The sequence below is a fragment of the Pongo abelii genome, chromosome 4 (genome assembly GCF_028885655.2).
Source record: "Pongo abelii isolate AG06213 chromosome 4, NHGRI_mPonAbe1-v2.0_pri, whole genome shotgun sequence".
Classification (NCBI taxonomy): Eukaryota; Metazoa; Chordata; class Mammalia; order Primates; family Hominidae; genus Pongo; species Pongo abelii.
The window spans coordinates 39,157,912-39,181,911 of NC_071989.2; the positions used below are offsets into that span (position 1 = coordinate 39,157,912).

Sequence of the window (24,000 nt, forward strand, 5' to 3'; positions counted from 1 at the left end):
TTGCTGTGTTCTGGTTTGCCTTTGTAATGGGATGCACTCACCAATGCTTCTGTCTTGTTCTTTTCTCTTTTTTCCTTTCTTCTCTTTTTTGATCAAGCAGTACAATGTTTCCATCAAGGTGAACGGTGAGTACTTCTTAAGTGAACTGGAACCTGCCACAGAGTACATGGCGCGAGTACGCTGTGCTGATGCCAGCCACTTCTGGAAATGGAGTGAATGGAGTGGTCAAAACTTCACCACACTTGAAGCTGGTATGTTCAGCCCCCTGGCATTTAACCCAAAGAAGTAGGTCTTAGGAGTTAGACTGGTTTCCCTGAGAGATTTTGGTTGTACCAAAAACTGAGAGAAAAATATTTAAACAGAGGTGGGGTAGCATTTAAAAAATTAGATTAGATGCCTCATGAGAAGTGAATAGGAAACCGTCCACCTCAGACAGTTGACAGTAGTATTTTATTTATACTGCCTATCTTCTCTCTTACCTTTCATTTTCCCAAAATGGTTTCAGGCCATCACTTTGCTGGATTCACAGTAGATCTGGAGCTATATAAATTAGTATACTCCTTTAATTCAGGACTGGGGACAAATGGAAGTGTTAACAACAAGGAAAGCATTGGTCTCATCCTAAACAACTTGAGGCCATGTTTGGAAATGTAATGACATTTGGAACCTTAATGGTTATTTGTGAGTCATTTGTTCCAGTGATGCCACACTGTGTGCCCTTTCCAGCATGCTCTGTGGCAGGGTTTCCTCAGTATTGATTGCAAACTTTTTCTGCTAAATAACTATGTCTGAGAACTCAAATGGGCCTCAGGAGATTTGATGGCCCAATCCTGCTTCCATCTCCCTCCAACTCAATGTCATAAAGGATAACTGTTGCCCATTTTACAGACGAGGTGACTTGCACCCATAACTGAAGAGATTTGCCCCGATTGCAGAGTTACTGAATGGTACAGACATCATAATAATCATAGGAGTATGGTGGCTCACACCTGTAATCCCAGCACTTTGGGAGGCTGAGGCAGGTGGATCACTTAAGGTCAGGAGTTCGAGACCAGCCTGACCAACATGGTGAAACCCCGTCTCTACTAAAAATACAAAAATTAGCCAGGCGTGGTGGCACATGCCTGTAATCCCAGCTACTCGGGAGGCTGAGGCAGGAGAACCACTTGAACCTGGGAGTTGGAGGTTGCAGTGAGCTGAGATCGTGCCACTGCACTCCAGCCTGGGCAACAGAGCGAGACTCCATCTCAAAAAAAAAAAAAATCATAGGAGTCAACATTTACTGGAGCCATACATAGCTCGAAGGGCCCTCTGTGCTCCTCTCTTTTCATCCTGACAACATGCAGTAGGTGCTCTTATGATCCTCATTTTATGCCGGAGGATATCAGGGCACAGAAAGATTAAGTAATTTGACTGGCCCAGCTGGGCACTGACTGAGCTGCGACTCACGTCCAGGCAGCCTGACACCAGAGCTCCACCCTTAACCAGAGCTCAATTCTGTGTGTTCTCTCTCTTGGTGTTATTACAACCTCCAGATCTTGCTGATTCAAGTCCTGGCTATTTTAGTGCCAAAGGAAGGATTATACATATGTATTTTATTCTTCTTATTATTTGTGTATGGCAGCTGGCAGAACTCTTTCTGTTTCATTCTGGGAGGACCATTTTAAAGCAGTGACTCTAATTTGGGGGTGGTGGGCACCGCTAATCAGAATCCACACATGAGGATGGTCATTAGTCAGGTTCTACAGGCCTCCCCGCTTCCCTGGTGGTGCCTGCCCATCCTCAAGCCCATTGAGACTCCAGTAATTTTTCCTAGGGGTACAGGTTCCTCAATAATCTTTGTTCTGGAAGGCCCTGTTCCTGAGAGGAATGTTGCATTTTCCTCAGTGTGTTTTAGAAAAGAATTTTTATTATTTTGCTTTATGTTTTCTGGTTTTTTTTTTGAAAATTTATTCCAACGTAACTAAAATTATGTAAGGGAAGATGGCAAAAGAATAGAGTTTCTTTTAGATGATAGTAATAATCTAACATCTTGAAAACACTTAACTTTGCTTTTGATGATGACAAGAAAATGAGATGAATCTACTGAAGGTGAACCTATAAGAATTTTTTATTACTTCTGATCGCACTTTGCTTAATGCTGGAAAACTCAAATGTTTATGTGTATTATAATCATGCTTAAGTATAATTATAGTGAGCAGACATTGAGTTAAATGAATTGATGGTACAAACGATGTTGTTTATAAAATATAGTGCTATCAACTGTATTGTAGCACTTTTTTGTTATAAATAGTAATTTACAAGCCAGCTGAAGATTTTGCATTGAGCTTAGATATTGTCCCTAAGTATTTCAATAAAGTTTTAAATTTAATATTGGCTTCTCCAATGACTTATTTAGCAAATTGAAATCTGCTTTAATAGATTTAAAAATATATGGCCACCTTTAACTTAAAGTATGAAGTGTCGAGTCAGCAACTAAAATAAAAAACTTAAATGTCAATTATTAGGCAAAAAAGATTATATTTTAATAAGATGGAGAGATACATTTTTATGTTATGTTCCAAAACAGTTCTTCTTTCAAAGAAATGTTCTGAATCAGATCAAAAATTACTTGTCCTCTCACAAACCAAAAACTAAAAAAAAAGAAAAGTTATTTTTTAATATTTGAAACACCTTAATTTTGTTAAATTTTGTTAATTTCATGACAGTTGCTATTTAACACTTTCACACTTAGCAGCCAAAATTTTTTTAAGCCATTTTAGTATGCAGAAATCATATTTAAAAAATAGAAGTTGGAGGTCCTAGCCAGAGGAATCAGGCAAGAGAAACACATCCCAAAAGGAAAAGAAGTCAAACTCTCTCTCTTGCTGATGATGTGATTCTATACCTAGAAAACCCTACATTAAGAGTGGACACAGGGAGACCACAGATGCTGGGCTGAAGGGTCAGGAAGCTGCACACCCTACACAGGGTTATGAAGCACCCACACTCGTTCTTGGCCCCCAGCAACTCCTGGGGAAGGGGTTGAACAGGCGGCCTGCCCCTGCTGTGGACCTTTGGAATCCAGGCAGCAGGAAACCCCACAACCCTCATGGACAATTAGGCTGGCAGGACTAGCTTCTTAGAGAGGTAGTAGGAATAGAGCTCCATCCTGGGCAGGGCCCAGAGGATTTGGTGCAGAAACATCTGCAGTGGAGCATGGCCAGGGACACAAATCCCCCAAGCCTTGCCGTGCTCCTCTAGGAGACTTTGGCCATAGGGTGACCGTGAGACCTAGACAGAGGAGAATGGTCTTACCCATGAGATGGGGCCAGTCCAATCTGAATGATACTCTGTCTCCTGGCCACTCCTGAGGCTCCAGCCTCGCCACGCTGGCTGGAGTTGCAGCCTCAGATGCCCAACTAGGGTGCTTCCTAGGGGACCATATCATAGCTGCTTTGCTGGCAGATGGCACCTGACCATTGGAGAGCTCCAGCAGAGCAGCCCCTACTGACATGCATCAGCCCACCTGCAGCCTCCCCCATCCACGGCCTCCCCAATGCCACCTTGCCAGTATGCACTTGTCCATGGTCACCCCACCACCACTTTGCCAGTGCACACGTGTGGGTGGACCTTGCCTCTTCTCCTCCAATGGTTTGTGTGTGCACATATCCCACTGCTGCAGTTGGCATAAGCACAACGTGTGGCCCTGCCTCCCCCTGGTGCTGCCATTTCTGGTGTGAAAGAGTGCGTGGACACCAGCAGCCCCACCCCCACTCCTGCCGACACTGCCACAAGCGTGAATGTGTGCACGGCCCCACAACCCCCCAACACCATCACTGGCACAAATGCATGCACAGACACCAGCAACTCTGCCCCTATCCCTGTGCTGCCACTGTGCCTGCTGCAAACCAGCACACAGACAACCACAGCCCTGCCTTCCCAGTGCCACCACAACTGCCGGTGTGAATGCATGCATGGATGCTGGCAACTCTACCCACCCCCACACTACCACTGCTGCCTGTGCAAACTCGTACACAAAGACTGGTAGCCTCCTGCCTTCACCACTGCCAGCACCAGTGCCAGCACTGTCACTGGCACTTCTGCCCCTGCCTGCATCCCCCCCACCAGGGCACTTGCATGCAGGAACCCTGCAGCCCTACTCTCAGAGGTACCCCACCCCAGCTGATGCACATACAAACCACTGCACTGCCCTAGCTGCTGGCACATGTGAGTGAGCATGGATGCTGCTGCCACTACCCTGATGAAGTGCTTTGGGCTGCACCACTCATCGGAGTTTTGTGGCCAGCAGACTGAGAACACTTCAGCCCCTCCAATGCAGTAGGTTCCTAGCCTTGAGGGGCTAGAGAACAAAGGTGGGGGCCTGATACCAGTCCTGCAGAGTTACAGCATGCAGACCAGGAGTGCTAAGCTGAGCTTTGGCCCCTTAAAATCTTCCAGATGGGAACCCAGTCAACTGAACCCACCTTATACCAAAATCAGATGTCCCCCAAGGACATCAAATAACATAAAACATAAAACAAAACAAAACAAAAACCCATCCAAAGGACAGCAACTTCAAAGACTAAAGGAACATCAGCCTACACAGATGAGAAAGGAACAATGCAAGAACTCAGTGGCAACTCAAAAAGCCAGAGAGTATCTTCTTACCTCCAAAGACCACACTAGCATCCTAGCAATGGTTCTTAACCTGTTCAAAATGACAGAATTAGAATTCAGAATATGGATAGAAACAAAGGTCATCAACATCCAAGAGAAAGTGAAAACCCAATCCAAGAAATCTAAGGAATACAACAAAATGATACAGGAGATAAAAGACAAAATGGCCATTTAAAGAAAGAATCAAACTGATCTGATAGAGCTGAATAATTCATTTCAAGAATTTCATAATAAAAATGCAAGCTGAGGAAAGAGTCTCAGCTCAAAGACCAGTTCTTCAATATAACTCAGTCAGACAAAAATAAAGAAAAATTATTATGTAAAGAGAACAAATCAACCACTCATTGGTGTTCTTGAAAGAGAGGGAGAGAAGGCAAGCAACTTGGAAAACTTATTTGAGGATATTATTCACAAAAACTTCCCCAGCCTCACTGGAGAGGACAACATTCAAATTCAGGAAATGCAGAGAACTCCTGTGAGGTACTATACAAGATGACCATCCCAAAGACACCATGTCTCCAAGACATAGTCATCAGATTCTTCAAGGTTGAAATGAAAGAAAAAATGTTAAAGGCAGCTAGGGAGACAGGGCAGGTCAACTACAAAGGGAACCCCATCATGCTAACAGTGGACTTTTCATCAGAAATGCTACAAACCAAAAGAGATTGGGGCCTATACTGAACATTCTTAAAAGAAATTCCAACCAAGAATTTCATGTCTAGCCAAACTAAGCTTCATAAGTGAATGAGAAATAAGATCCTTTTCAGACAAGCAAATGCTAAGGGAATTCACTACCATCAGACCTGCCTTAGAAGAGATCCTTAAGGAAGTGCTAAATATGAAAAAGGAAGTCCATTACCAACCACCACAAAAACAGACTTAAGTAATAGACCATTGACAGTATAAAGCAACCACGCAATCAAATCTGCATAATAACCAGCTAACAAGACAATGACAGGATCAAATCCATACATACCAGTATTAAACTTGAATGCATACGGGTTACATGCCCCAATTAAAAGGCACAGAGTGGCAAGCTGGAGAAAGAAGCAAGATCCAACTGTATGCTGTCTACAGGAGACCTGTATTACATGCAGTGACACCCATAGGCTCAAAGTAAAGGGATGCAGAAAAATCTACCAACCAAACAAAACAGAAAAAAGCAGGGATTACTATTCCAGTTTCTGTCAACATATATTTTAAACCAATAATGATCAGAAAAGACAAAGAAGGGCATTACATAATGGTAAAGGGTTCAATTCAACAAGAAGACTTAACTATCCTAAATATATATGCACCTAACACAGGAGCACCAGGATTCATAAAGTAAGTTCTTAGAGACTTACAAAGAGACTTAGATAACCACATAATAATAGTGGGAGACTTCAACATTTTGCTGACAGTGTTACATGAATTATCAAGGCAGAAAACTAACAAAGATATTAAGGACCTCAACTTGACACTTGACCAAATGGGCTTACAGAACTCTCCACCTCAAAACAAGTATACATTATTCTCATCTGCACATGGCATATACTCTAAAACTGACTACACAATTAGACAGAAAACAATCCTTAGCAAATTAAAAAAAAAAAAAACCAAAATAATACCAAACACACTCTCAGGCAACAGCACAATAAAAATAGAAATGAGTACGAAGAAAATTACTCAAAACCACCCAATTACATGGAAATTAACCTGCTCCTGAATGACTTTTGGGTAAACAATGAAATTAAGGCAGAAATTAAGAAATGCTTTGAAACTAATGAGAAGAAAGATAACAACATACCAGGATCTCCGAGACACAGCAAAGCCATGTTAAGAGTAAAGTTTTCGCTGGGTGCGGTGGCTCACGCCTGTATTCCCAGCACTTTGGGAGGCCAACGCGGGCAGATCACGAGGTCAGGAGTTTGAGACCAGCTTGGCCAATATGGTGAAACCCCATCTCTACTAAAAAATACAAAAATTAGCCGGGCGTGGTGGCATGTGCCTGTAGTCCCAGCTACTCGGGAGGCTGATGCAGGAGAATTGCTGGAACCCGGGAGGTAGAGGTTGCAGTGAGCTGAGATTGCATCACTGCACTCCAGCCTGGGTGACAAAGATCTCAAATTAACAACCCAACATCACACCTTGAAGAACTAGAGAAACAAGAGCAAACCAACACCAAACCTGTCAGAAGACAAGAAATAACCAAAATTAGAACTGAACTGAAGGAAATTGAGAAGCAAAAAACTATACAAAAGATCAACGAATCCAGGAGTTATTAAAAAGAATAAGTTTCATAGATCACGACCTAGACTAATAAAGAATAAAAGAAGATCCAAATAAACACAATCAGAAATGTTAGAGGACATTACCACTTGACCCCATAGAAATACAAAAACTCTCAGAGATTACTGTGAACACCTTTTTGGACACAAACTAGAAAACATACAGCCTGGAAACATACAGCCTCTCAAGATTGAACCAGGAAGAAATTGAATCCCTGGACAGACCAATAGTGAGATCTGAAACTGAATCAGTAACAAAAAGCCTAGGAACCAGAGAAAGCCCAGGACCAGATGCATTCACAGCCAAATTCTGTCAGAGGGATAAAGAGCTGGTACCATTCCTACAGAAACTATTCCAAAAAAACTGAGTTGGGGACTCCTCCCTAACTCATTCTGTGAGGCCAGCATCATTCTGACACCAAAACCTGGCAGAGACACAACAAAAAAGGAAACCTTAAGGTCAATATCCTTGATGAACATAGATGCAAAAATCCTCAACAAAATACTAGCAATCCAGATCCAGCAGCACATTAAAAAGCTAATCCACCACAATCAAGTAGGCTTTATCCCTGGGATGCAAGGTTGTGCCAGCATACACAAATCACTAAATGTGATTCATCACATAAACCGAACTAAAAAACTACACAATCATCTCAATATATGCAGAAAAAGCTTTTGATAAAATTCAATATCCATTCATGTTAAAAACTCTCAACAAACTACGTGTTGAAGGAACATACCTCAAAATAAGAGCCTAGATCTATGACAAATCCACAGCCAACATCATACTAAATGGGCAGAAGCTGGAAGCATTCTGCTTGAGAACCGGAATAAGACAAGGATGCCCACTCTCACTACTCCTATTCAATATAATATTGGAAGTCCTAGCCAGAGCAATCAGACACGAGAAAGAAATAAAAAGCATTCAAATAGAAAAAGAGGAAGTCAGAAGTCAAACTATCTCTGTTGGCAGGTGATATGATAGTATACCTAGAAAACCCCATAGTCTCTGCATAAGAGCTCCTAGATCTGATTAAAAAAAAAAAAACTTCAGCAAAGTTTCAGGATACAAGATCGATGTACAAAAATCAGTAGTATTTCTATATACCAATAAGATTTAAGCTGAGACCCAAGTCAAGAACGCAATCCCACTTTCGATACTCACATACACAAAAATACCTAGTAATACATTTAACCAAGGAGGTGAAAGATCTCTACAAGGAGAACTAGTAAACACTGCCAAAAGAAATCATATACGACACAAAGAAATAGAAAAATATTCCGTGCTCATAGATTGGAAGAATCAATATTAAAATCACTGACTCCCCAAAGCAATTTACAGATTCAATGCTATTTCTATCAAACTATCAATGTTATTTTTCACAGAAATAGAGAAAAACTATTCAAAAAATTGATATGGAAACAAAAAAGAGTCTATATAGCCAAAACATTTCTAAGCAAAAATGACAAAGCAATAGGCAGCACATTACCCCAGTTCAAACTATACTACAAGATTACAGTAACCAAAACATCATGGTACCAGTATAAAAACGGTCACATAGACCAATGAAGCAGAATAGAGAACCCAAAAACAAAACTACACACCTACAGCCATCTGATCTTCTACAAAGTCAACAAAAATAAGCAATGGGGAAAGGACTCCTAATATAATAGATGGTGCTGGGATAGCTGGCTAGCTATATGTGGAAGAATGAAACTAGACCTGTACCTTTCACCATGTAGAAAAAATTAACTCAAGATGAATTACAGATTTAAATGTAAGACCTCAAACTATAGGAATCCTAGAAGAAAACCTAGGAAACACCATTCTGGACATTGGCCTTGGGAAATAAAAATCGACAAGTCAGACCTAATTAAACTAAAGAGCTACTGAACCACAAAAGATACTATCAAAAGAGTAAGCAACAACCTACAGAATGTGAGAAACTATTTGTAAACTATGCATCTGACGAACACCTAATATCCAGCATCTATAAGGAACTTAAACAATTCAACAGGCAGAAAGCAAACAACCCCATTAAAAAGTGGGCAAAAGGGCCAGGCGTAGTGGCTTATGCCTGTAATCCCAGCACTTTGGGAGGTCGAGGCGGGAGAATCACGAGGTCAGGAGATTGAGACCATCCTGGCTAACATGGTGAAACCCCATCTCTACTAAAAATACAAAAAAATTAGCCGGGCGTGGTGGTGGCTGCCTATAGTCCCAGCTACTCGAGAGGCTGAGGTGGAAGAATGGCATGAACCCAGGAGGCGGAGCTTGCAGTGAGCAGAGGTCGTGCCGCTGCACTCCAGCCTGGGCAACAGAGTGAGACTCCATCTCAAAAAAAAGAAAAAAAAAGGGTGAAAGACATGAACAGAGAGTTCTGAAGACATACAAGCAGCCACAAAACATTTAAAAATGCTCAACATCCCCAATCATCAGAAAAAGTCATATCAAAATCACAATGAGACACCATCTCACACCAATCAGAAAGGCTATTTTTAAAAATCTTTGCATGTTGTTACTGTTTTTATTCTTTAGCTACCTCAGGTAGCTTCTGTAGCAGTCAGCACCACTGCCCTGCTAGACCTTCTCTAAGTATTAAAAGCCAACGTTCTTACAAGAACGTTTTTACACAGAAGGAGGTGTTACACAAAAAGGGGGAAGGTTAAGCTACTGTATGCATTTGTTTGCAATGTGTCATCTCACAGAACTCATCCCTGTAACCCCATCAGGGCAGGAGCCTTCTTCACATGTCTTCATAATATTTCCAAAGGGAGGCCATTTTCCACAGTGCTTCAGCTCTCAAATGCAAGTGGAGCCTGACATAATAAAACTCTGTTTTCATTTCAACCATGATGCATGGAATATATTCCATGTGTATTAATAGGTTGTAACAGTTTTCTAGGGCTTTAATAACACAGTACCACAGACTGAAGGACTTTAACAAGAGAAATTTAGTGTCTCATAATTATGGAGGCTAGAAATCTGACATCAAGCTGTTGGCTGAGGTTTTTTCTCAGAGGCCACTCTCTTTGGCTAGTAGATGGTCATCTTCTATGTCTGCTCACAGGGTATTCTCTTGAGCTTCTCTATGCATCTACTGCCTTTTCTAATGAGGACAGAAGTCAAAATGGCTATTACTAAAAAGTCAAAAAGCAACAGATGCTGGGCAAGCTGCAGGGAAAAGGGAACACTTATATGCTGTTGGTGGGAATATAAATTAGTTCAACCTTCGTAAAAAGCAGTTTAGAGATTTCTCAAAACAGAGCTACTGTTCCACCCAGCAATCCTATTACTGGGTATATATTCAAAGGAAAATAAATCATTCTACCAACACGCATATGTTCATCACAGCACTATTCACCATAGCAAAGACATGGAATCTACCTAGGTGCCCATCAATGGTGGATTGGATAAAGAAAATATGGTACATATACACCATGGAATACTACACAGCCATAAAAAAATAATGAAATAATGTTCCTCCCAGCAACATGGATGTAGCTGGAGGCCATTATCCTAAGCGAATTAATGCAGGAAGAGAAAATCCAATACTGCATGTTCTCACTTTTAAGTGGGAACTAAACATTGGGTATTCATGAAAATAAAGATAGAAACAATAGACTCTGGGGACTACTAGAAGGAGAAGGAAGGGAGGGGGCAAGGGTTGAAAAACTAACTGTTGGGTTCTATGCCCACTATTTGGGTGATGGGATCATTCATATTCCAAACCTCAGCATTGCACAATATACCCATGTAACAAACATGCACATGTACTCCCTGACTCTAAAATAAAATTATAAAAAGAAGAGTTTCTAGGAAGTATTTTTAAAAGTATTTCAAAGGAACATAAAATGTAATAGGGAGGGATATGATTCACTAAAGTTTGATTATTAACTACTGAATGATGAAGTATTGACTATGGTTTCACATGAATGAGTTATATGGAAATATGCTAAATTACTTTCAAGAACATAATAGCATGCACAAAGAAGTCTGGAGGTTAAAGTAGCACTCAGGTGATGGACTTTGAATTTATGTTTTCATAACCAAACTCTAATTTAATGAAATCACAATTTCTCAAAAATTTGACAGCACTGGGATATATATTTTGAAATATAGTAAACCCTATCAATGATAGTAGACTGGTAAACATTTAGTAAATACTGATTTGCACCTTCCAAAAAGGATGTTTTTCTCTGATTAAAATAAAGTTTGTGATTTGGCAAACTGAGAGTTGGAAGAAAAGTTGGAAGAGTTGGAAGAAAAATAATTCATATAAAGTTAAAGAACCTACTGATAAGTAATTTGGATTTTATATCATCACTCTAAAATGGAATCTGGACTATTAAACCATTAGATTATTAAACTAACAACTCTATATCACATTTTGTATTTAAATTGATTTTTGTTATCACAAAAGTTATTTAGGTTTGTAGCAGTGCTACTAACTCTCTTAATTAGATACTTGAATTTAATTCAGTTATTTTTATTAGGGGCTATGCTAAAATATTCAAGCTATCTTTAAGAATTAAAGGGAAGTTTCAAAGTAAACATTAAAAATAGAAGTCATATGAAACATGCTATAGTTGTATTTTCAAATTCAAAAAGCTGAAGCAGCACGTTCACAAAATGTGATTGAGTAGAGAGATGAAGATGTTTTTTAAGTCTGGATTTAAAAATGAGATACGCTGTTCGGGCTCAGTTGCAGAATGACATCAATATCTGTGAGTCCCTTTCTTGTTTGTCTCCATGGATGTGCTATAATTGGGTCATCTATATCTTCAGCAGTTAAAGCCTGATATTTCTTGTGCTTATGAATGTTTTAAATTCTCTTTTGACTACTTCTTGTTGTACTATTCTTGTGAAGTTCATACCATGACAAAATTGTATCAGTAGTAAATTTGATTCTATGTGGAATACAGAGTATTACATAAATCCAACAAAACAATTTACAAACGAAAAGACGTACTCATCTTAATAGGACTTTCATAGTATTTTTATCAATCAATGATTAAAATGTGTGCCTTTTTAAGATTTTAAAATAAATTGCATTGATTTCATTATTTTTCCATTGCTGAGATTTTTTTAAATGAGAATTTTGTTGAACTTGTCATGCAAGCTGAGCCTTCAGTTGACCATCCATTTTCTAAAGATGAATAATGGAATGACCAGACCTTAACTACCTTGAGTTCAAATCTTGGCTTCACTTTTACTTTCACCTGGGTGATTTGAGAAATTAACTTACTCCCTCTGGGTCTTAGTTTCCTTATCTAGAGAATGGGGTAAATAATCATACCTGCCCCATAGAATTGTTATGAGGATTAAATGAGTTAATATATGCAAAACATTTGGAACTGGGCTGGCATCTAGTAACCCCTCTATAAATATTAGCTATTATTATGTGTAAAAGGGATTCCCTAAATGGTTTTATACATAGGTACCCAGAATTGGCTTGGATTTAAAGACCTTTCCTTATGATAAGCTGGTTGAGCAAATGCAGATTTAGATGCAAAATCAATCAGTCAATCCGTTTACAAAGATTTCTGAGTGAGGGATGGAGACAAGAAAAGATTGGGACATTGAAGCAGGTTGTTTTCTGAGTTCCTTTGAAGTTTGGTTTTTATTCATTCAAACAGTTTGTAGAGCTTTCACGAGCCAGGCCCTGAGGCAGACGCTAGAGTTTCAAAACCCTTGGCCCCAGGGATTCTATGGTTTATTGACAGAGAGACAAGGAAGCACACTATTCTAAAGCAGCATGGTGAGAGCCACGATAGAAGAAATGCTGGGTGCTGCAGGTGCCTCAAGTGTCCACAGCAAGCAGGTGACCCAGGCACAGGCAAGGTGCTGGGAGGAGGAGTGGGATGAGGCCTTCCCAGTGGAGGGAGACCAGCACTCCAGTGAGCGGGCCAGCCATGGGTATCATGAAACGTGAGGAAGAATGCATCCTGCTCCTAGCGGGCTCCCCATCACTGTGTCTCTATCCATGACAGATGGGGCAAGGAAGTAGCAAAGGTCTGCTGCCTAGAAAGTCAAAAAAAGGGAAAATTTACCTAACTCATCTGGAATTGGTCTAATGGACAAATTATTCCAAACTTCTTTGGTAGTTGTGTGGCTTGATGTTTATAAAGGCTTTCAGAGGCAGCTGACCTTTTTATAAAGCACTGTACTGTGTGCACCTAGTGAGGAGTGAGCAGTGTGGCTGTGGACCAGTGGGTAGAAGCCATAGAGAGTGAAAAGGGGAGAGGCAAGCCTCGGGTTGGACAGATAATTGTCATGTCCTTGACCATCCTAGAAAAAGGTTGAGCATATTGCTTTACGTACATATTGTGACTCAAGAACTTTTCTTTGGTTAATTTCAGCTCCCTCAGAGGCCCCTGATGTCTGGAGAATTGTGAACTTGGAGCCAGGAAATCATACTGTGACCTTATTCTGGAAGGTAAGATGTGCAGATTCCAAAAGCCCGATTGTTTCCAAAAGCCACATTTGTGGAAACAAATGTGTCTTCCTCTGGAGAACTGTGGATTGGTTCAGTGTCCCAACTGGGAGGGATCTTCACGTTCATCCAGTAGAATTTCTTACCTAGTAGAGGAATCCCACTCCACTCCTTTGACAGCTCATGCAACTGACAGCCAGTTCTGATTGGTAGAACCTTCTTCTCTGCAACTTCAACTCAGGCCAGCCCTGACTCTTGCAGGGCCCAGGGCAAAGATGTAAGTAAACAACCACATATGATAGTTAAAAGTTACACATATTTAAATAGTCATACTATTTATATTTAAAAATTATAAATCAAGCTTAAAAATTGTAATATAAAATAAATTTTATCCTTCTATCTTGCCTAATACACCTTCATGACAACCTGGAAGGCCAGGTTTGTATTATAAACTCTGTGATGCGTCAGTTTCACACTGAAACATGGTGATCCTGGGAGAGTTGGCTCCGGTCTCAACCTACCCCACTTTTTTTTTCACCTTTTAGTTTGGCACACTTTGCAAGAATCTCTGTGCACAGACATGTGGGCATGCCAGTCTGCATGTCTGGGTTCTGTCCACAACCCAAGCAGATAGCCACTCCCAGCCCACTCTCAGGGCTGGTGGTACACATGCCAGGGGGAGGGGAGGCCTGAGGAACAGACCCCAGAAGTGGGCTTGGGACTATGTGGGCAAGAATTTCTCTGCAAACTGAGGATCTTCCAGAGGAGGGCTCTGGGTATGGAGAGCAGCTAATCCCTGTACAGCTGCATGGGGACAACACAGCTGGAGGTGGAATGAGGCCAGTACCCAGGCTCCTCCTGCAGGGTCCCAGGGTGGTGCTGTTTGTACTCATTGCTTTTCTGCCCTTGACTACCCCTCACATTCTTTTTTCCACTAGGTTAAAGAGTCTATTCCTTGTGATTCTGACCTGAGCACTCTTCTCGGGACACATGATGCTCTTGAGGCTCTTATCTCCAAATGATCCTCTTATGTACTCACCTTCAGTTAGATTTGAATGTCTGATTTCAGACTTGGTTGAGAGAGTTATTTTCTCTATTAAGCTGTTTGAATTTTCTGGTGTGTGTGTATATAAAGGAGTTGAGGGACAGAAAAGATGAAAAAGGAGTTGTACAAATTCCTTTCAATTAAAACCCATTTAAAAATGTTTATCAATATTTTTTTCAGCCATTATCAAAACTGCATGCCAATGGAAAGATCCTGTTCTATAATGTAGTTGTAGAAAACCTAGACAAACCATCCAGGTCAGAGCTCCATTCCATTCCGGCACCGGCCAACAGCACAAAACTAATCCTCGACAGGTGTTCCTACCAAATCTGTGTCACAGCCAACAACAGTGTGGGTGCTTCTCCTGCTTCTGTAATAGTCATCTCTGCAGACCCTGAAAGCAGTGAGTTTGTTTTTCATTTTGCTTTGTTTTTATTCTCTAGGAAAATGTTGATGATGTTATTAAGTAGTGATGGATAAATTGAGAAAACAATAACTTAGGAAGACAAAATGTCTAGTCACCAAACAGTCATTTTCTTTTGGGCCAGGAGTGTCAACATGTTTCAGTGGGACAGTCCCCTCAGTGTGGGGAGAAGGAGACTTCAGCCATGGCTCAGGACATTTCCGTCCAGGGGATTCTTCAACATACATGGGAAATTATCTCAAATTTATTCAAGTAAATGCAACCCCAACAAACAGTCACCACTGAGAGTTGGAGTTACCGTTTATGATATTTGTGGCTTGTGAAATAGGAATTGCGTTTACTATTTTGTAAAAAGTGTTGTCAGTCTTTGCACCTGGAAAGAGTCCATGAACATTTCCAGAGATCATCAGAACTGGCATCAACTTTCACCAGGGGCTCTGCCAACTTTGTAGAATAAAAGATAATAACTGGCTAATCTCTTGCCTATGAAAGAGCAAACAAGGTGGAATGCCCTTACATGCCAAATCAATAGTGATATTAATTTCCTTCTTAGCCATAAAAAGAGTCAACCCCACAGTTACATGCTATGAGATGATACACACATGGGCATACATAATGTAGTTGGCAAGTGGCATCCTGGGATCATTCATGAACCTTGCAGTAATATTACACTTCAGTTCCTGCTATTAAAATTTCCAGACCCTTGTAGGTTCTATAGTATGTATTTATTCAAGTTCAGCTTAAATTTGGGTTGAGTTGGATTAGAGGATGTTGTTGTTTTGTTTTATTTTTATGTTTTTAAAAGAACTATCCAGTATATATCACATGAGGAAAAGAAATTATATTGTGCCATAGAAGAATAACCAACCTAAATTGGTTTAGGAGTTGTTTAGTGTAACGTTTGCTTTCTGAAGAACTATATTAGAGAAAAAAGTTATATTCTGACTTCATTAGGATGGGAACAGGAAAAGGGGGCATTTCATTCAGCCTCGGGGAGCTGGTACTGGCCTCTTCTGAGGAAGGGAGAGACCAGTTCAAAGCAACACTGCTGAGAGCAATTATGTATTTTGGGGTCTCCTACCATATCCTCCATCCACATGCCCTGCCTTCAGATCCCTAGACCTTCTGGTGAGAGGCTCCAGCTAGCTATCCTTAAGTGTTCCTTGTTTCTACATCACCAGTATGTATAAAGTCACTCACGTACTATGAGAAAACCAGTAAGGTTAAGCCAATTCACACTAGGGTGCGAGTGACTGACAAAAAGATTCCCCTACTCTTTGATCTACCTCCATCTCTCAAAACATATTTTCAATTTAAAGAAGCAGCTTTCTAAGAGTTTCAACCCTGGGTTTGGAGTGAAATTGTACTAAGTATCAATAAGTCAAGTGAAAAATGTCAGCCTTAATATGTGAGGGGCATTTGTCTGCTTGAAGGTGGAAGGCAGGGAAGCCATGTGGCTGGGATCTATAAAGCCCTCATGGGCTTTTAGCTTATACCTAGGGCTATGCATTCCTTTGGGTGCCCCCAGCTGGATGATATTTTGATGCCCTATCAAAATGAATCAGTGGTTTTCACACCACTATTCAGTTGTAATTAGAATTGCCAGGTAAAATACAGGATGCCCAGTTAAATGTGAATTACAGACAAACAATAAACAAGTTCTTAGTGTAAGTCTCTGGAAAGAGGAGAAGTTCTCATGCCTCAAGGTTAAGGTATATCCCTGTTGGAACTCAGTAGAACTGGTAGTCCCCTGAGGCCATGTTATCCTTTTTCCAGTTGTCAGACATCAGGAAACCTACTTTAACATATAAAATATATTGACATGGCAGTATTAGTTGTAAACTGTGTACATATCCTTATATAACCCAACTTTTTATATACCTGAATATTTTCTTCTTTTTTGTCTTCTACTCAATTCCTACCTGTAACACATCTCAGAAGCAGTATTTAGTTCAGGAGCAACTGATGTTATTGTGGGAGAATTAGCCTGCATTAGTTATTCATTCAACAGGTATTTTTTGAAGCAGATCCAGTACCCAATACCAGATTCTAGATTAAGGATCAACAAATTGTGTGGTAAAGGGGCAGATAGCAAACATTTTTGCAGGTCATATAGTCTCCATTACATATTTTATTATATGCCTTCTTTGTTGGTTTATTTGTATTTTTACAACCCTTAAAATGTCTTAGAACCATTCTTAGCTCAAGGGTCATATGAAAACAGCCCTCAGAGGCTGGAATCATCCTCCTGGTGGTAGTTTGCTGAGCCCTGTCCTAGGTGCTGAAGTCTGGTTGGGCTTCAGAAGGTCAACATGATGGGCATCTGAAGGGCAGATGTGAATATTTGCTGGGAAGTAAGAGACAAGAACTCACCCATGAAAACATCCCCCACCCAAGCACCTGTAACTATTGAAGTGGAGGTCTGTTACCTACTAGATACAGTGCATGTATGTATTTACTTTCTACCTTACACACTTAAAACAATTTACAGTTAATTAAATCTGGAGCATTGCTCTATTTGTTTATATACAGAAGATGTTGAGGAAGAAAGAATTGCAGGCACAGAGGGTGGATTCTCTCTGTCTTGGAAACCCCAACCTGGAGATGTTATAGGCTATGTTGTGGACTGGTGTGACCATACCCAGGATGTGCTCGGTGATTTCCAGTGGAAGAATGTAGGTCCCAATACTACAAGCACAGTCATTAGCACAGGTAAGAAGAATCTTCCATATCATCGCATTGCTATATTCACCTTGAAGAAAGTTCAAGTGGGATTTCTGGACTACTTCACAGACTTTGACTGTGCTAAGCTAATAATTTTGAAATGACAAATCCAGCATGGGTGTTAGGAGTTCAGATGTTACAAGAATGTGTTCTAAAACTTGACCTTTAAATCTACTTTTGCAGAGAATATCTGCACATGAGGTGGGAATTGATTTTCATGATTTTCATAAACTTGTTTCTTTAAATTAGTGCATAGTCTCAAATGGCAGAGGGACATTATTATAACAGTTGTCCAGAGAGCTTTTACAAAAGCAGAGACTTGCGTGTATTTGGAAGATGTTTAGGACATATAGTTGATGAGAATCGATCAACAACTTCAGTTTCAATAGAACATGTAGAACTTGTTCTCTTACCTCCCACATTGGATTTGTAATGTGAAGATTGCTAGTTTAGCAGTCAGAGGAGTACTGGTTTGTGTGGCTTGAGCTGGAGGGGTGGGTGACGCCATCTACTGGGCTCAGGGAAAGGTGTGGGAAATGTCCCTGTTCAGAGGGTGATCAAGGTTCTGCCAATTTCCGTGGTATGATGGGTTGTGGAAGGAGATTGCAGAGGTACAAGTGTAATGGGGAAATGAGGAAGTGGAAGCAAAGCTTTCAAGACTATTGGCTTTAATGGGAAGAGGGAAGATAAGTAACTGGAGGGGGATTTGGAGCCAAAGAAGGGCTTGGTTTTCTATGTCTGGTCTGATTCTGCACCCAGTTGTATGCATATGGATACAGGCATGTTTGAGAACTCTTGCTTCAAAGAACACTGCAGAGGCCAGTCCCTGCAGGCTTTGCTGGAGACAAGACAGTGGGGCCAGGTGTTTGCAACATGGAGGACTCCAAGGCTTCATGGAAGGAGGGAATATGGTGGGGATTAAATACAAAATTCCTGAAAGCCAATTATTAGGGGAGCCCAAATTTATTTTTCATTCTTTTTTGGGGGGTGTGGTGGGGGACGGACTGTTGCTGTGTTACCCAGGCTGGAGTGCAGTGGCTTGATCTCAGCTCACTGCAACCTCTGCCTGTTGGGTTCAAGTGAGTCTCTTGCCTTAGCCTCCCCGGTAGCTGGGATTACAGGCGCCCGCCATTACATCTGGCTAATTTTTCCATTTTTAATAGAGACAGGATTTCACCATGTTGGCCAGGCTGGTCTCCAACTCCTGGCCTCAAGTGATCCGCCTGCCTCGGCCTCCCAAAGTGCTGGGATTTCAGGCGGGAGCCAACGTGCCATGCCTTTTCATTCTTTTTCTTTTCAGAATTAGGAAACGTCATTCTGTTATTAAAAATCTGTTGACTTTTTTTCCCTAGATGCTTTTAGGCCAGGAGTTCGATACGACTTCAGAATTTATGGGTTATCTACAAAAAGGATTGCTTGTTTATTAGAGAAAAAAACAGGATACTCTCAGGAACTTGGTAAGTTTAAAGCATTTAATGTGTCCCATGTGCAGACTTGCTCAGAACAATTCACAGATTCCTAGCTTTGGGTTTAGGAAGATGTCAGCACCATACCCAATTTTTGGTATCCCATTTATTCTAGCAATTGGGTTTTTAAAATTATTTTTTAATCATACAAACAAAACATTTTCATTAATTCTCATTGCTAAGTCTCTCCCTTTCTTCCTTTTTTCAGTCTCTTATACCCTATGTGAATAATCATCATTTTAGCTGAATCTTTGTCCAAATCCATAATAATGGTTTGTAAATGAAGTCTTAAAGATAGGATGCTGGAATCAAAGGGTTTCAACTTTTAAAATATTTTTTCATTCCTTTCATAATTTTTAAGACTTTGCATACATGTTGTGAAATCACTCCCTAGAAATGTTACCACTGTCCCACCAGCAGTGGAGGGGATTTTTGATCCTCCCATGGGCTTGCTTATTCCCCTTCTTTAGCTGGGTGCTTGATTGTTCGCACAGATCAGACCAGTTCTCAGGGGTTCTTCCTTTAGCAGGAGTGGATCCACGGTTTACAGTTGGCTCAGAGCAGGCGGAAGGTGTGTGACCTTGTGCACACGGTCCAAGTGTGCATAAGCGTGTGTGGGAAAACAGCCTCAGCAAAGCCTTCAAAGTAAACATTCCTGGATTGTTTTTCAGTGACACTTGGATAACTATGCACTGCCACAACCTGGGAACTAGAGTTCATCAAATCCCCCCACTTGCCTCTTTGAACATAATTCTTCCACTTCCTTCCTTCTTCCTCACTTTAGTAGGTTCTCTGGTTGAGTCTTTTCTCAAACACTGTTTCGAATTCAAGAACAGAATTAAGTCTCTTTTTTTTTAGACTTTAGTTTGTTTTATTTTTTGGGGGGGCTATGTGAGCTTGTGCAAGTTATTTAGTCTCTGGGTGTCCATTCTTCATCTGTAAAAGGCAAGACTTGAACAAGATTGCTCAACTCCTTCACAGCTCTTATAAACTATATCAAGGCACAAATCCTCTAGAGAAACAGATAAAACTCCTTAACTGGGCATAAGCTGTTACAATCTCCGGAGCTGGCTATGGTTCTTCTATTAGTTGACATGAATATTCTTAGACTGTTTCCAAATCATGACTTTTCTCTTATCCCAACTTCTTTTCCTAGCTCCTTCAGACAACCCTCACGTGCTGGTGGATACGTTGACATCCCACTCCTTCACTCTGAGTTGGAAAGATTACTCTACTGAATCTCAACCTGGTTTTATACAAGGGTACCATGTCTATCTGAAATCCAAGGCGAGGCAGTGCCACCCACGATTTGAAAAGGCAGTTCTTTCAGGTGACATCTATTTTTAATTTGTTTATTTATTCTTTCAAGATCTCATTATTTGAAATCATTGAAAATAATGGCTGCCATCTCAGACTGTGGCCAGGCTGAATTCCTTTCTTGCATGGCTTTATACTGAAAAGGTGTTTGGGTGTTCTTAAGCAAATTAGTAGGGTGAGCAAGATGGTGGGGGCAGGGCAGCATTTTAACTTACTTAAAAAACAATATGACTTGGTATTTTTAGAAGCATCTGAAGCACCACCAGCTCCTTAACAAATCCTGGCCTTTATGAAACTTTCCTCTTTTTTCTTTCTCTTTATTGAGCATTGTTCCAATTTATTTTTAAGCCCCTTGCAAGCTCTTACTGTTTCTTGCAGATTTGTATGCTTTGGCTGGATCACTAGTACGCCTTGTTCAGTGGATTTTTTGCTTTTTGTGCCGTCTCCTGATCATTTTACCCGGTGTGCCCATGGTGATGAAATTATGATTTGATTTTTGTTTGGTATAAACATGTTGGTGGTGCTAAGTTAACAAGAGCATTAGTGTCCAACTCTCTCACAAGATGTTTACAACGCTTTTAATAAAATATTTTTTTCCTTGAAAAAAAAACATTTAAAAAATCACAGATGGTTCAGAATGTTGCAAATACAAAATTGACAACCCGGAAGAAAAGGCATTGATTGTGGACAACCTAAAGCCGGAATCCTTCTATGAGTTTTTCGTCACACCATTCACTAGTGCTGGTGAAGGCCCCAATGCTACGTTCACGAAGGTCACGACTCCGGATGAACACTGTGAGTTTTCCCAAATCAAAGTTCTTCCCTTAGGAGTTTCTGGGAAACTAACAAATTACAGAAGTGTTGACTTAGGCTTTGTCTAGATCAGGAATTTTCAAACTTTTCTTCTCCCCATCACACGTCCCTCTTTCTCTTGATGAAACCCTTTGTGTCACAAAAAAAGTGTTGCACAGACTCTCACTATATAAAACAGATACAAATAGAGGTAATCTGTCTGATTAAGGCCTAAAATCTTCCTTCTGCCTCCCTCAGTGGCCCTTGAGACAGTTCTCTGGAACTCAGTCTCACAGTCCTGTATGTAGTTTGAAAATCACAGATAGCATATTTTAGTGCTGACATCAGAAGAGCCACAAGCCTTCTGTCTAGAGAAGAGTGGTGCTGGCTTTCTCAGCAGAATTGTTCTCTGCAGCTAGCTTTCCTCTGGCTCGTTTCCCTCAGTGGCAAACGAATTGCTTCTTGACTCTGTTAGGGCCTCCAGGGACAATTAGAGATGGGCGCAGTGGGGTGGGAATTGAGCAGGGGAATGGAATACTTGCTCACAAACTACCTGTTTGCATATTTGGGTGGGAAATGGTGAGGTGGAGAAATAGATCTTTTCAAAAATGCATTTGGCTTGAAAGATGAAGTAAGAGGGAAGGGAGAAAAACAGAACTGGTTGATGGAAAAATTTATTCTCATGGCAAACCCTGACAACCAATAAACAGGAATGTGGTGAGAGAAAATAGATACTGATGGAAGAAAGAGGAGAAAAGAATATCTTCAGTGAGGGGATCATAGAAGATCCTGGAAGGCACCCATGAAAAGCAAATAGATTCAAAAGGCTTGCCTGAAGTTACCAACTTTCCTTAATGTATGGTGCCCTCACTGAAGCTGCAGCTGTAGAGATGGGCACATCCTGTTGGACTGCTGACCCTGGAGTGCCGTGACTGGTGATTCAGATACACATGGCTGCAGTGGCAGTGTATTAGTCCGTTCTCACATTACTATAAAGAACTGCCTGAGAGTGGGTAATTTATAAAGGAAAGAGGTTTAATTGACTCACAGTTCCACATGGCTGGGGAGGCCTTAGGAAATTTACAATCATGGCAGAAGGGAAAGCCAACACATCCTTCTTAACATGGTGGAAGGAGAGAGAAGTGCTGAGCAAAGGGGAAAAGCCACTTATAAAACCATCAGATCTTGTGAGAACTCACCCACTCATGAGAACAGCATGGGGGTAACTGCCGCCATGATTCAATTACATCCCACGGGGTCCCTCCCAGGACACATGGGGATTATAGGAGCTAAAATATAAGATGAGATTTGGGTGGGGATACTGCCAAACCATATCATTCCACTCCTGGCCCCTTCCGAATCTCATGCCCTCATATTTCAAAACACAATTATGCCTTTCCAACAGTCCCCCAAGGTCTTAGCTCCTTCCGGCATTAACCCAAAAGTCCAAGTCCAAAGTCTAATCTGAGACAAGGCAAGTCCCTTCTGCCTATGAGCCTGTAAAATTTAAAGCAAGTTAGTTGTTTCCTAGATACAATGGAAGTACAGGCATTGGGTACATACACCCATTCTAAATGGGAGAAATTGGCCAAAACAAAGGAGCTGCAGGCCCCATGCAAGTTTGAAATCCAATAGGGCAGTCATTAAACCTTAAAGTTCCAAAATGATCTCCTTTGACTCCATGTCTCACATTCAGGCCATGCTGATGCAAGAGATAGGCTCCTGTGGTCTTGGACAGTTCCATCCCTGTGGCTTTGCAGGGTACAGACTCCTTCTGGCTGCTTTCATGGGCTGGCATTGAGTGTCTTGGCTTTTCTAGGCACATGGTGCAAGCTGTTGGTGGATATACCATTCTGGGGTCTGGAGGACGGTGGCCCTCTTCTCACAGCTCCACTAGGCAGTGTCCCACTGGGGACTCTCTGTGGTGGCTCCAGCCCCATATTTCCCTTCCACACTGCCCTAGCAGAGGTTCTCCATGAGGGCTCTGCCCCTGCAGCAAACTTCTGCTTGGACATGCAGGCATTTCCATATGTCCTCTGAAATCTAGGCGGAGGTTCCCAAACCTCAATTCTTGCCTTCTGTGCACCCACAGGCTCAACATCACATGGAAGCTGCCAAGGCTTGGGGCTTGCACCCTCTGAAGCAATGACCTCTTTTAGCCACAGCTGGAGCTGAAGCAGCTGGGATGTAGGGCACCATGTCCTGAGGCGGCACAGAGCAGGGGGGCCCTGGGCCCAGCCCAGGAAACCATTTTTCCCTACTAGGTGTCTGTGCCTGTGATGGGAGGGGTGGCCATGAAGACCTCTGACATGACCTGGAGACATTTTCTCCATTGCCTTAATGATTAACATTTGGCACCTTTTTCAGATACACGTGGCTGTAAATATGCATTATTTATGCATATTTATGCAGCTGGCTTGAATTTCTCTTCAAAAAATGGGTTTTTCTTTAGTATTGCATGATCAGGCTGCAAATTTTCTAAACTTTTTTGCTCTGCTTCCTCTTGAATACTTTGCTGCGTAGAAATTTCTTCTGCCAGATACCCTAAATCATCTGTCTCAAGTTCAACGTTCCACAGATCTCTAGGGCAGGGGCAAAATGCTACCAGTCTCTTTGCTAAAGCATAACAAGAGTCACCTTTGCTCCAGTTCCTGACAAGTTCCTCATCTCCATCTGAGCCTGGACTTCCACCTCAGCCTGGACTTCATTGTTCATATCACTGTCAGCATTTTGGTCATATCCATTCAACAAGCCTCTAGGAAGTTCCAAACTTTCCAACATCTTCCTGTCTTCTGAGCCCTCCAAGTCTCTAAGAAGTTCCACATCTTCTTCTCTTCTTCTGAGCCCTCCAAACTGTTCCAGCCTC

The 24,000-nt window shown here is 41.3% G+C and overlaps 1 protein-coding gene across 4 annotated transcripts in view; it reads left to right on the plus strand.

Moving 5' to 3' along the window:
* Positions 1–24,000, plus strand: part of OSMR (oncostatin M receptor) — a 92,884-nt gene that overhangs the window by 61,533 nt on the left and 7,351 nt on the right. For 2 of the 4 annotated variants that reach the window (XM_054555510.2, XM_054555511.2), the window contains exons 9-15: positions 101–251; positions 13,293–13,369; positions 14,592–14,814; positions 17,368–17,547; positions 18,912–19,016; positions 20,182–20,355; positions 20,970–21,137. In XM_054555510.2, coding sequence (XP_054411485.1) covers positions 101–251; positions 13,293–13,369; positions 14,592–14,814; positions 17,368–17,547; positions 18,912–19,016; positions 20,182–20,355; positions 20,970–21,137 — 1,078 coding nt within the window. Of the gene's footprint in view, positions 1–97; positions 252–13,292; positions 13,370–14,591; positions 14,815–17,367; positions 17,548–18,911; positions 19,017–20,181; positions 20,356–20,969; positions 21,138–24,000 lie in introns of all 4 variants that reach the window. The other 2 variants (XM_024246931.3, XM_054555509.2) reach the window with 1 other exon arrangement.